Source organism: Oncorhynchus tshawytscha, linkage group LG07 (genome assembly GCF_018296145.1).
Source record: "Oncorhynchus tshawytscha isolate Ot180627B linkage group LG07, Otsh_v2.0, whole genome shotgun sequence".
Classification (NCBI taxonomy): domain Eukaryota; kingdom Metazoa; phylum Chordata; class Actinopteri; order Salmoniformes; family Salmonidae; genus Oncorhynchus; species Oncorhynchus tshawytscha.
Window position 1 is genome coordinate 53,830,286 of NC_056435.1, and position 12,934 is coordinate 53,843,219.

The 12,934-nt window shown below is 42.5% G+C and overlaps 1 protein-coding gene across 9 annotated transcripts in view; it reads right to left on the reverse strand.

Annotated features, from left to right (window-relative positions):
• Nucleotides 1-1,094: 1,094 nt before the first annotated feature.
• Nucleotides 1,095-12,934, reverse strand: part of LOC112254833 (calcium-dependent secretion activator 1) — a 164,426-nt gene continuing 152,586 nt past the window's right edge. For all 9 annotated transcript variants that reach the window (XM_024427734.2, XM_042324622.1, XM_024427729.2 and 6 more), the window contains 7 exons: nt 10,046-10,193; nt 9,860-9,934; nt 9,538-9,621; nt 9,362-9,394; nt 7,373-7,480; nt 2,870-2,974; nt 1,095-2,438 (listed from right to left, as the gene is read on the reverse strand). In XM_024427734.2, coding sequence (XP_024283502.1) covers nt 2,262-2,438; nt 2,870-2,974; nt 7,373-7,480; nt 9,362-9,394; nt 9,538-9,621; nt 9,860-9,934; nt 10,046-10,193 — 730 coding nt within the window. In that variant the 3' untranslated portion in view covers nt 1,095-2,261. The remainder of the gene's footprint in view (nt 2,439-2,869; nt 2,975-7,372; nt 7,481-9,361; nt 9,395-9,537; nt 9,622-9,859; nt 9,935-10,045; nt 10,194-12,934) is intronic.

Sequence of the window (12,934 nt, forward strand, 5' to 3'; positions counted from 1 at the left end):
GGGGTTTTAGGCTGGGTTTCTGTACAGCACTTTGAGATATCAGCTGATGTAAGAAGGGCTTTATAAATACGTTTGATTTGATTTAATGTGACACCGACTCACTCCGCTACAGCCCCATCAATGTGAATGGGGCCATGTTCAGCCCTCCGTTTCCTGTAGTCCACAATAAGCTCCTCTGTCTTGCCCACGTTGAGGGAGAGGTTGTGTCCTGGCACCAAACTGCCAGATCTCTAACCTCCCTATAGGCTGTCTCAAAGTCATTGGTGATCAGACCCACCACTGTTGTGTCATCGGCAAACTTAATGATGGTGTTGGATACGTGCGTGGCCACACAGTCGTGGGTGAACAGGGAGTACAGGAGGGGACTAAGCATTCATCCCTGAGGTGCCCCGTGTTGAGGGTCAGCGTGGCGGATATGTTGTTACCTACCCTCAGCACCTTGGGGGTGGCCTGTCAGGAAGTCCAGGATCCAGTTGCAGAGGGAGCTGTTCAGTCTCGAGGGACCTTAGCTTAGTGATGAGGTCAGTTCTATTTTCTATGGTAACATGATCACCCTCTGGTTGCCAGTAGTTGTTTTACAGTTATACCTAACCTCACTATTATGGACATTTGTCACGTTGGTAACAATGACTCGGGAGACAGGCGCAGGAATGCGTAATAGGCTTTTTTAATATACCCCAAATTACGGCGTGCCGGATAAGGGCATGAAGACCAAACAAGCACGTAACAAAAACACAGGGTTGAAACCCAAACAAAAGACAGAGGAGTACCTTGAATAAATACACACGCACACAATGATTAACACACGGGATGAGACCCGTAATCAACGGCACAAAAACAAAACACAGCACAGGGACTCACACGCACCAACGGACATTGTAACAATAATCGACAGCACCATGGTGAACAAAGGGCACATATATACAAATACAATCAGTGGGAATAGGGACCAGCTGTGCGCAAGGAAAGTTCCAGAGGGATCTGTGACAACATTGTTCTGTCCCTGTGTGCAGATTTAAAAAGATCTCTCCCCTTCCCTCGGTCAAATAGGTAATTGACAAACATTATATAAATAACACAAAAGGGAAAACAACTGTGTATTTGTACAGTAATTTTTATTTAGAGGCCACAGCTCTTGCATATTACAACTGTTGGCTTTCATAAGGCAAAAGCAAGAATGATCCACCAGCTAATTTCACACAGAAAACAGAAAGCGTTCAGAGGGTGGGGACCCACAGGCATGCAGCAATGGCTCAGAATGCAATGTACAGCGTTGTATATACAAAACAACAGTGAGAACCAAGGAAATGCCACACAGCTCATCCTAATCAACTACGGAATCAAACAAAAAAGACGGACAAACTTTAAATTTGGTAAATAAAAAACCTTTTTCCCTTTAGCGCTTTTTTCTCTGTAAAAGTGCAACTCAATTTAAAATAGAGTAGAACCTGTTTCAAGGTCTTTTCAACAACGTAGAAATAAAAATATAATCTCCAACAAGATATCAAAATGGAGCTATGAGAATATTGCATTTCTAGAATACCCACTCATTTTAGTTCAAAATGGCTGCTGGACAATGTCTCGTTTGTGTTAGGGTGAGAGATTATGAAGTCACAGAGCATTGACATAGATATGGAAACGCAAGTTCTAGAACATACTATGGGGTTGAGAGTAGAGTGAGTAGACGAGAAGACGTTTATCCTAAACAGCTTTGAACTTAATTTTCAGTTTGAAGCAGTTGGCATCCACTTAAAGACAGATAAGACAAATAAAAGGGTACATACACTCATCGTCACAAAAATGTACCATTATAATGAATGTAGAATACGACAAAGAAGCGCCATATAGGTTTGCATTGGACAGGAACACACCTAATAATCTCACTCAACATTGTCAAACAAATGGTACTCCATATTGCTTAGGAACACATAGAAATGAATTTAGAAATCATTGAGACAAAGATATCATTGGTGCTATCTTCAGCATGACACAGCTAAACTATCGATCATGGTTTATTTTTTCAACATTTTTCCTCAGTATAGTAATTACTATTTGTATTGTTTATTACAGGTCCTTCATGGGCATTTCAAGCTGACAAACAGGTCCTAGAGTTGATATGTGAGTAACAGAGTTGGTACATGCATTGGTTACCAGGCTAAGTCAAAACTTGTGAGAGGAGGAGGTCGGAGGTGGGGTGTGGAGACAGGAGTCAGACAGGGGTAAAGGGAGGTGCCAGTTCTGGTGTTGGGTGGTGCCGGGCTCTAGTCGTCGTCTTCGTCCTCTTCGTCACTGTCCTTCATGGAGATTCCCCCCATGCCTCCCTCCTTCATGGACGCATTGGCCTCCTCCAGGGTCAGTCTGTTCCTCACCGTGTCATACATCTTACTGTTCAGGGTGGAGTCTAGCACCCCCTGCAGACGGAAGTCACGGTACTTTTTCTACAAGGAGAAGGATGATTTATGAGTAAATTGGTTAGCCGGTACAGAGGGATGATAATATTGACAGTAACTAAAGGCTCTAGAAAGAACGTGTTTCACCGGGTTAGAGGTGGACTACATGGAAATCAGTGATAGTAATTATAAAGAGATGAGGGTCTCTCCAATCACCATCTCCAGCACACTATAACGCCTACCATACCCCTAAGCTACATTTATCAACATCAATCACGTTCCCATCTTGCCATCACGTGATGCGACACTAGTCTCAAAAGAGATTTAACCCCTGGGGTGCCAGTAAGTCTGTAGGCCATCATCAATAAGAATTCTTAACTGACTTGCCTAGGTATATAAAGGTTAAATAAAAAAGTATCAAAAGTTACAGTACCTGGGTTACAGTGCAGGTTATTAACCCCTCCCTGCCAGTGAGTTACCTTGACAATCCTGATGAGGATCTTGAGCTGGTAGACATGGAGCTGCTGGTCCATTCGCTCAGTGAGCCAGGTCCCCAGTAGGTTCATGGTGGCTGTGTACCATTGCTGCAACACACACAAACACAGTGTTCTCCAGCAAAACACACACACACACACATTGACGGAGGCAAACACACACACACACACACACACACACTCTAGCAAACTAGAGCTCTCTGAATATCAAGATGCAACTTGATATGTTTACTAGTGAACACATACATACGTCTTACAAGCAAAACACAAAACACACACAACACACACAGACATTCACAGTATTCTCCAGAAAAACACACACACACAAACACACACACACACACACACACACACACACACACACACACACACACAGAGAGAAAACACAATTCTGTAGTGGTGAATAGAAGCACACACTGAACATGCATAAAATACTGTTTCAGAAAAAACATTATTTCATAATTCCCATTTCTCCAATCACTGCAGGACTACAAAAATCTGAGGGAAACAATTAAATGATTAATAAATTGCCAGGGTATACTAGTAGTAGACATTAGTATTAGTAGTAGACAATCGATAAAATCTTGATGTTTTCTGGCACAAAAATTCTGGCTCCAGTACACTGAGGGACAGAATCTTATATAGTTTTGAATAAACTGAACATAATATGCCATACATAATTTCTATCTGAATTTAAATAAGTCAATTCTTTACTTCAAATGTACATCCAGACTAGAGCTAAAGCCCTAAGACTCTTCAATACTTATTTGCAACATCACAGCGTCTTAGAACATTCCTTCTACATACTGTAACTCCACAGTGTCGTTTCAATGAAATCATGAGAAAATTAGGAAAGCGTTAGGCAGGCAAGGAGCAGACAGTTGTGCTATTTTCTTATACCTTTTCAGAAGATCGTTTCATTCATGCATTCAGAGTGTAGGATAAGATTGATCTAGATTATTCATATCAGAGATCAAGTTATAAGAAAAAAGCACACAAGAGAGGAGTGATGAACCAAGGAAGATAGGAGATAGTCACCTCCCTCGAACGTTCAGAAAAAAATGTAAACTGAGTAATGTGGAGTGAGTAGGCAGGGTCAGGATTGAGGGCCTGGTCAGGAATGAGGGCCAGGAATGAGTGCCTGGAGAGTCAGGAATGAAGGCCTGGAGGCTCAGGAATGAGGGCCTGGAGGGTCACGATTGAGGGCCTGGAGGGTCTGGAATGAGGGCCTGGAAGGCCAGGATTAGACTTGTTTTGGTTGGTTTTTGGATGATTTCACTGGTCTAATTGCCCTAGCTCTAATTTGATTGGACCCAGGTTTGTTTGTCCTGTAGAGATGACTGGTAGGTCAGGAGGTTTTGGATTGGCGCTTGAGGTCAGATATTAGCGGATTGATGCCTGTCCACTTCACATGGTCGAGTTGAGCCTACGTGCGTGCAATGCATGCAGACCTGGAAGGTAGATGGGTGGGTGGCTGGGTGGGTGGATGCGTGCATGCAGAGATTGGTTGGCTGTATGTGTTGTATAGTGGTATGGCAGTATATTCAAATACAGTGCCTTTGGAAAGTATTCAGACCCCTTGACTTTTTCCACATTTGGTTACGTTACAGCCTTATTCTAAAATGGATTAAATAAATAAAAATCCTCAGAAATCTCCACATAATACCCCATAATGACAAACGAAAACAGGTTTTTATAAATGTTTGCAGAGAAGGCCAGCATCCCGGAGTTGCCTCTTCACTGTTGACTTTGAGACTGGTGTTTTGCGGGTACTATTTAATGAAGCTGCCAATTGAGGACTTGTGAGGAGTCTGTTTCTCAAACTAGACACTCTAATGTACGTGTCCTCTTACTCAGTTTTGCACCGGGGCCTCCCACTGCTCTTTCTATTCTGGTTAGGGCCAGTTTGCGCTGTTCTGTGAAGGGAGTAGTACACAGCGTTGCACGAGATCTTCAGTTTCTTGGCAATTTCTCACATGGAATAGCCTTCATTTCTCAGAACAAGAATAGACTGACGAGTTTCAGAAGAAAGTGTTTTGTGTCTGGCCATTTTGAGCCTGTAATCAAAACCACAAATGCTGATGCTCCAAATACTCAACTAGTCTAAAGAAGGTAAGTTTTAGTGCTTATTTAATCAGAGCAACAGTTTTCAGCTGTGCTAACATAATTGCAAAGGGGTTTTCTAATGATCAATTAGCCTTTTAAAATGATAAACTTGGATTAGCTAACACAACGTGCCATTGGAACACAGGAGTGATGGTTGCTGATAATGGGCCTCTGTACGCCTATGTAGATATTCCATATAAAGATATTCCGTTTGCAGCTACAATAGTAATTTACAACATTAACAATGTCTGCACTGTATTTCTGATCAATTTGATGTTATTTTAATGGACAAAAAATATATTTTTTCGAAAACAAGGACATTTCTAAGTCACTCCAAACTTTTGAACGGTAGTGTATGGAAATTAGATTTTTTTTTTTTTTTTTTAATAAATTAGCAAAAAAATATGAAAAATCTGGTTTTGCTTTGCCGTTATGGGGTATTGAGTGTAGATCGATGAGGGGAAACAAACAATTTCATCCATTTTTAGAGTAAGGCTGTAACGTAACAGAATGTGGGAAGTCAAGGGGTCTGAATACTTTCCGAAGGCACTGTAGTAGTATGGTAGTGTAGTAGTATGGTAGTATATTAGTATGGTAGTATAGTAGTACATTAGTATAGTAGTATGGTAGTATATTAGTATGGTAGTGTAGTGGAATGGTAGTATGGTAATATATAGTAGTAGTATGTTAGTATGGTAGTATACAGTAGTAGTATGGTAGTATAGTAGTATAAGGGTATGATAGTATGTTAGTATGGTAGTATAGTAGTAGGACTGAGGCAGAACTCTAAGAGGAGAAGGGTCATGCTAGAAGATGTACACAGGAAGATTATTTGACTTGAATTCATGCCATTCAACATAATGTGCTAAAACAATGCAACATTAGAGATAAGTGCCACTTTCTGAAGAGAGATAAGGCGGTAGGAGTTATGGGGTTAATAAAGAAAGAAAGAATTGAGAGAGAGAGAGAAAAAAAAGTTGTTGAAATGAATAAGTGAAAGATAGAAAGAGAGAGAGACAGATGCAGCATTGGGGAGTGTTGCCAATACATGCAAAGAGATGGATGGAATATAATAGCATTAGGAGGGAAAATAATGTTTATAAAACCACCAAATCTAATCATCAGACACTAACGGAAAAACAAAGTTAAACACTTGTTGCAACCAAAACATCCACAGCTCAAAAGACGTAAACAGTCAAACATGGTAGGGCCAGGTCAGAAGCAACTATACTAACAGCCACACATCAGAAACAGTAGGGATGAGGTACTTTTTAGCAGTGTAGAAATACAAGGAGACAGACAGGGACAGCCAGTGTTGACTTCAAAGATGAAAACAACCATACTTCACAGTAGTACAACACACCTCTCAAGCACAAAACAGCACACCTCTCAAACACACAAAGCCAACACACAGTGACAGCGCTGGTACAGAATGCTACTGCACAAATAATACCTTTCAAACACACTAATACACAGCTAATACACATACTGAATCACTGTACCGCACACCTGTCAGACACACAAAGCCAACACACACACACACATCTGTGCACCACAATACTGTACAGTTTATACATTTCAGGGGTATGAAGCAGACACACATTACCGTAGTACACCTCACGGAAATGGTGGACACATTATTTCAAATGCACCACATAAGGATTACGTGCTTGTAAGACAGTGCTCTCATATCACTGGCTTTTGCCAGACCGATTCAAACGTGAACGTGTACAGATGTAGGATCTTCATTTGATCACCTTGTTGCAGGAGAACGTTCCTGCAATGCTTGGCATTTAAATCTTTGAGTGTTTGAGGTTTAAAAAGGCTTCTGAAGTTTGTATTTTCCACATTGAAATTTTTCCTTACAAAATATGTTTCAACCCCTACAAAAATGTCCATAAATTTTAATCCACAAATGAAGATCCGACATCTGAATTGTATCATATTCAAGATTATTTACATAGAAAATGAATGTTAGTTATTATGTATCCTAGTGTTGGAGTGAATTAGATGATCTGTGCATAATCCCATATCTTTCTTTACCCGAGAGCACTGCTTTTGATAATCCTGCCTGATGGTGCTTGTTTGGATTCTTTGCTTGTAAACAAAAGGGATCCAACCAATTCCCAAAGGTCCAAAAGCACTGTGGCAATGCATACCAGAATACAGTGGGCAGCAGCAGAGGAGGAAGAAAAGATAGAAGAGAAAAGCCACTAGAGGAGGATAATAAAACATGGCCCTCTTCTGTACCAGGCTGTGATAGGTATACACACAGCCCATGGTCTCAAAATGTGACATATCATATCCCTTCTCTGTCACAATTGTTTTGCCACATTTTGGAAACCCCCCTTCCTATTGGTCAGGAGGAGGCATCTTACTTACATCAAATAACCTTTCTATATACACCTCCTCATTGACCTTATCCCGCAGGATGTCCTGAGAGTGGCGGACACAGGTCACGTAACCGTCGGCAACGTCCATCCCAGGCTTCTGTAAACACACCAGAAACAGAAACATTGTAAATCTGTCATTTGTAATATGTAAAATATATTTAAAATATACTAAAGAATATGGAAAATAAATAAAATATTGAAAACTCTGAAATTAAATAATGATGTAATGTACTAAATACAGTTGAAGTCGGAAGATAACATACACCTTAGCCAAATACATTTAAACTCAGTTTTTCACAATTCCTGAAATTTAATCCTAGTAAATATTCCCTGTTTTAGGTCAATTAGGATCACCACCTTATTTTAAGAAGGCAAGATGTCAGAATAATAGTAGAGAGAATGATTTATTTCAGATTTTATTTCTTTCATCACATTCCCAGTGGGTCAGAAGTTTACATTCACTCAATTAGTATTTGGTAGCATTGCCTTTAAATTGTTTAACTTGAGTCAAATGTTTCGGGTAGCCTTCCACAAGCTTCCCACAATAAGTTGGATGAATTTTGGCCCATTCCTCCTGACAGAGCTGGTGTAACTGAGTCAGGTTTGTAGGCCTCCTTGCTCACACATGCTTTTTCAGTTCTGCCCATATATTTTCTATAGGATTGAGGTCAGGGCTTTGTGATGGCCACTCCAATACCTTGACTTTGTTGTCCTTAAACCATTTTGCCACAACTTTGGAAATATTCCTGGGGTCATTGTCCATTTGGAAGACCCATTTGCGACCAAGCTTTTAATTCCTGACGGATGTCTTGAGATTATGCCATCTATTTTGTGAAGTGCACTAGTCCCTCCTGCAGCAAAGCACCCCCACAACATGATGCTGCCACCCCCGTGCTTCATGGTTGGGATGGTGTTCTTCGGCTTGCAAGCCTCCCCCTTTTTCCTCCAAACATAACGATGGTCATTATGGTCAAACAGTTCTATTTTTGTTTCATCAGACCAGAAGACATTTCTCCAAAAAGTAAGATCTTTGTCCCCATGTGCAGTTGCAAACCGTAGTCTGGCTTTTTTATGGCGGTTTTGGAGCAGTGTCTTCTTCCTTGCAGAGCGGCCTGTCGGGTTATGTTGATATAGGACTCATTTTACTGTGGATATAGATACTTTTGTACCGGTTTCCTCCAGCATCTTCACAAGGTCCTTTGCTGTTGTTCTGGGATTGATTGGCACTTTTCGTGCCAAAGTACGTTCATCTCCAGGAGACAGAACTCGTCTCCTTCCTGAGAAGTATGGGGGCTGCGTGGTCCCATGGTATTTATACTTGCATACTATTGTTTGTTCAGATGAACGTGGTACCTTCAGGCATTTGGAAATTGCTTTCAAGGATGAAAGCAATTCTTGGCTGATTTCTTTTGATTTTCGCATGATGTCAAGAAGATGCACTGAGTTTGAAGGTAGGCCTTGAAACACATCCACAGGTACAAATTATGCCAATTAGCCTATCAGAAGCTTCTAAAGCCATGACATAATTTTCTGGAATTTTCCAAGCTGTTTAAAGGCACAGTCTACATAGTATATTTAAACTTCTGATTCACTGTGAAATAATCTGTCTAAACAATTGTTGGAAAAAAATGACTTGTGTCATGCACAAAGTTGATGTCCTAACCGACTTGCCAAAACTATAGTTTGTTAACAAGAAATTTGTGGAGTGGTTGAAAAACGAGTTTTCATGACTCCAACCTAAGTGCATGCAAATTTCTGACTTCAACTGTACCTACTCACACAGTAAAACATATTAAAGAGAATAAATAGAGGCAGAGTTGGGAGGGGAAGGGGTTATGGAAGAAAATGTATCTTCTCTGCACAGCACAGTAAAATCACCCCAAACACATAAGAATGTACTGAATGATATGTACTTCCTTTCAGATCACATATCTCTAATCGTTTGACATTTTACAGATATCAACTGCAGCACACTTACAGGGACATCCACATACTTAGACGCAGCTTTCACCTGAAATTACAGACAGAATGTGACAAGAAAAGATGAGAATTGCATCATTTGCACAGTCACCAATATAACTAAAATAATTGACAGAAAAACAGTTCCATCTACCACGATATTGGATGAGATACAGTAGAGAAGCACAGTCTTACCGTGAATGACATGAAAGATGAGAAGAGAGTGCCTTCATCGTATCGGGAGATCTTCGCCAACAGGGCCTCTAGAATAACCACAAACTGAGAAGAAGTGAGACACACAAACAACAAATAAAAAATCTAATCAAATTGTATTTGTCACATGTGCCAAATACAACAGTGAAATGGTTACAAACAACTAACAAATAGATTTATCCCAGACCACAAATCACAATTCTTCTTTTCTAGTACCACAAAGCAAGCTGAGGCCAACCACAATATGAGTCACGTATTGTTAGGAAGGACAACTTCTATAAGAAAGAAGAATAGTGAGGTGTACCTTAGCCACCATGAGTTGGATCATGTCTTTCACACTCTCCTCAATCAGTTCATCTATTTGGGCGTGGTACTGTTTCTGAAACACCAAAATAACACACAGTTCATCTATTTTGTTGGTACATTTTCAAGTAGGTGTAAGTGATCCCTTGTGGGAATTGAACCCACAACCTTTGCACCACATTCTTACCTCCTGGCCCATCTCCATGGCACACAGCTTGGCGGACTGGTCCTTCGCGTCCACCATCACATTGAACATGGTGCATATTGCTGCCGAGATGCGGAAGTCTGTTCCCCTGCTGCTCTTTGCCAGCTTGGACTCAAATGCCATCTTAGTGCTGCAATACACATCAGTGAACATCTCTATGTAATGTATCATATTTTGTTTGAGGCAGAGGCTCATGTCCAGCCACATGATCGAGAGACACACACACACACCAACACCGACACGACACGATACAACACCGCCTCGCTTCGCTTTCTTAGGAAACTATGCAGTATTTTGTTTTTTATGTATTATTTCTTACACTGTTACCCCAGGAAATCTTAATTCTTATTACATACAGCCGGGATGAACTATTGGACATAAGAGCAACGTCAACTTACCAACATTACGACCAGCAATAAGACTTCCCGAAGTGGATCCTCTGTTTGGCCCCACCACCCAGGACAATGGATCGGATCCCAGCAGGCGACCCAAAACAACGGGGCAAGAGGCAAAGGGGCATGGGGCAAACGGAGCGGTCTTCTGGTCAGGCTCCGTAGACGGACACATTGCCCACCGCTCCCGAGTATACTACTCGCCAATGTCCAGTCTCTTGACAACAAGGTAGATGAAATCCGAGCAAGGGTTGCCTTCCAGAGAGACATCAGAGATTGTAACATTCTCTGTTTCACAGAAACATGGCTCACTCGGGATACGTTATCAGAGTCAGTACAGCCACCTGGTTTCTTCACGCATCGCGCCGACAGAAACAAACATTTCTCTGGTAAGAAGAAGGGCGGGGGTGTATGCCTTATGATTAACGAGACGTGGTGTGATCATAACAACATACAGGAACTCAAGTCCTTTTGTCCACCTGACCTAGAATTCCTTACAATCAATTGCCGACCGCATTATCTACCAAGAGAATTCTCTTCGATTATAATCACAGTCGTGTATACCCCCCCTCTCCCAAAGCAGACACCTCGACGGCTCTGAAAGAACTTCTCATGACTCTTTGTAAACTGGAAACCACATATCCTGAGGCTGCATTTATTGTAACTGGGGATTTTAACAAGGCTAATCTGAAAACAAGGCTCCCTAATCCCTAAAGACCCGGGCTGTGAAAATTCTGGATCATTGTTACTCTAACTTCCGCGACACAAAGAAAGCCCTCCCTCGCCCTCCTTTTGGCAAATCTGACCAACACTCCATTTTGTTGCGCACAGCATATAGACAGAAACTAAAACAGGAAATGCCCATGCTCAGGTGTATTCAATGCTGGTCCAACCGATTCCACGCTTCAAGATTGCTTCGATCACATGGACTGGGATATGTTCCGGATAGCGTCGGACAACAACATTGATGTATACGCTGATTCGGTGAGCAAGTTTATTAGCAAGTGCATCGGTGATGTTGTACCCACGGCGAAAATTAAAACCTTCCCCAACCGTGGATTGATGGCAGCATTCGCACAAAACTGAAAACGCGAACCACTGCTTTTAATCAGGGCAAGGCAAACGGAAACGTGACCGAATACAAACAGTGTAGCTATTCCCTCTGCAAGACAATCAAACAAGCTAGGAGTCAGTATAGAGACAAAGTAGAGTCGCAAATCAATGGCTCAGACACAAGAGGTATGTGGCAGGGTCTACAGTCAATCACGGACTACAAAAAGAAAACCAGCCCCGTCGCGGACCCCGATGTCTTGCTCCCAGACAAACTAAACAACTTCTTTGCCTGCTTTGAGGACAATACAGTGCCACCGACACAAACCACTACCCAAACTTGCGGGCTCTCCTTCACTGCAGCCAACGTGAGTAAAACATTTAAACGTGTTAACCCTCGTAAGGCTGCCGGCCCAGACGGCATCCCCAGCCTCGTCCTCAGAGCATGCACAGACCAGCTGGCTGGTGTGTTTACGGACATATTCAATCAATTCCTCTCCCAGTCTGCTGTTCCCACATGCTTCAAGAGGGCCAAGATTGTTCCTGTTCCCAAGAAAGCTAAGGTAACTGAGCTAAACGACTATCGCCCCGTAGCACTCACTTCCGTCATCATGAAGTGCTTTGAGAGACTCGTCAAGGATCATATCACCTCCACCCTACCTGACACAATAAACCCTCTCCAATTTGCTTACCGCCCCAATAGGTCCACAGACGACGCAATCGCAATCACACTGCACACTGCACTATCCCATCTGGACAAGAGGAATACCTATGTGAGAATGCTGTTCATCGACTACAGCTCGGCATTCAACACCATAGTACCCTCCAAGCTCGTCATCAAGCTCGAGACCCTGGGTCTCGACCCCGCCCTGTGCAACTGGGTACTGGACTTCCTGACGGGCCGCCCCCAGGTGGTGAGTGTAGGCAACAACATCTCCTCCCCGCTGATCCTCAACACTGGGGCCCCACAAGGGTGCGTTCTGAGCCCTCTCCTGTACTCCCTGTTCACCCACGACTGCGTGGCCACGCACGCCTCCAACTCAATCATCAAGTTTGCGGACGACACAACAGTGGTAGGCTTGATTACCAACAACGACGAGACGGCCTACAGGGAGGAGGTGAGGGCCCTCGGAGTGTGGTGTCAGGAAAATAACCTCACACTCAACGTCAACAAAACTAAGGAGATGATTGTGGACTTCAGGAAACAGCAGAGGGAACACCCCCATCCACATCGATGGAACAGTAGTGGAGAGGGTAGCAAGTTTTAAGTTCCTCGGCATACACATCACAGACAAACTGAATTGGTCCACTCACACAGACAGCATCGTGAGGAAGGCGCAGCAGCGCCTCTTCAACCTCAGGAGGCTGAAGAAATTCGGCTTGTCACCAAAAGCACTCACAAACTTCTACAGATGCACAATCGAGAGCA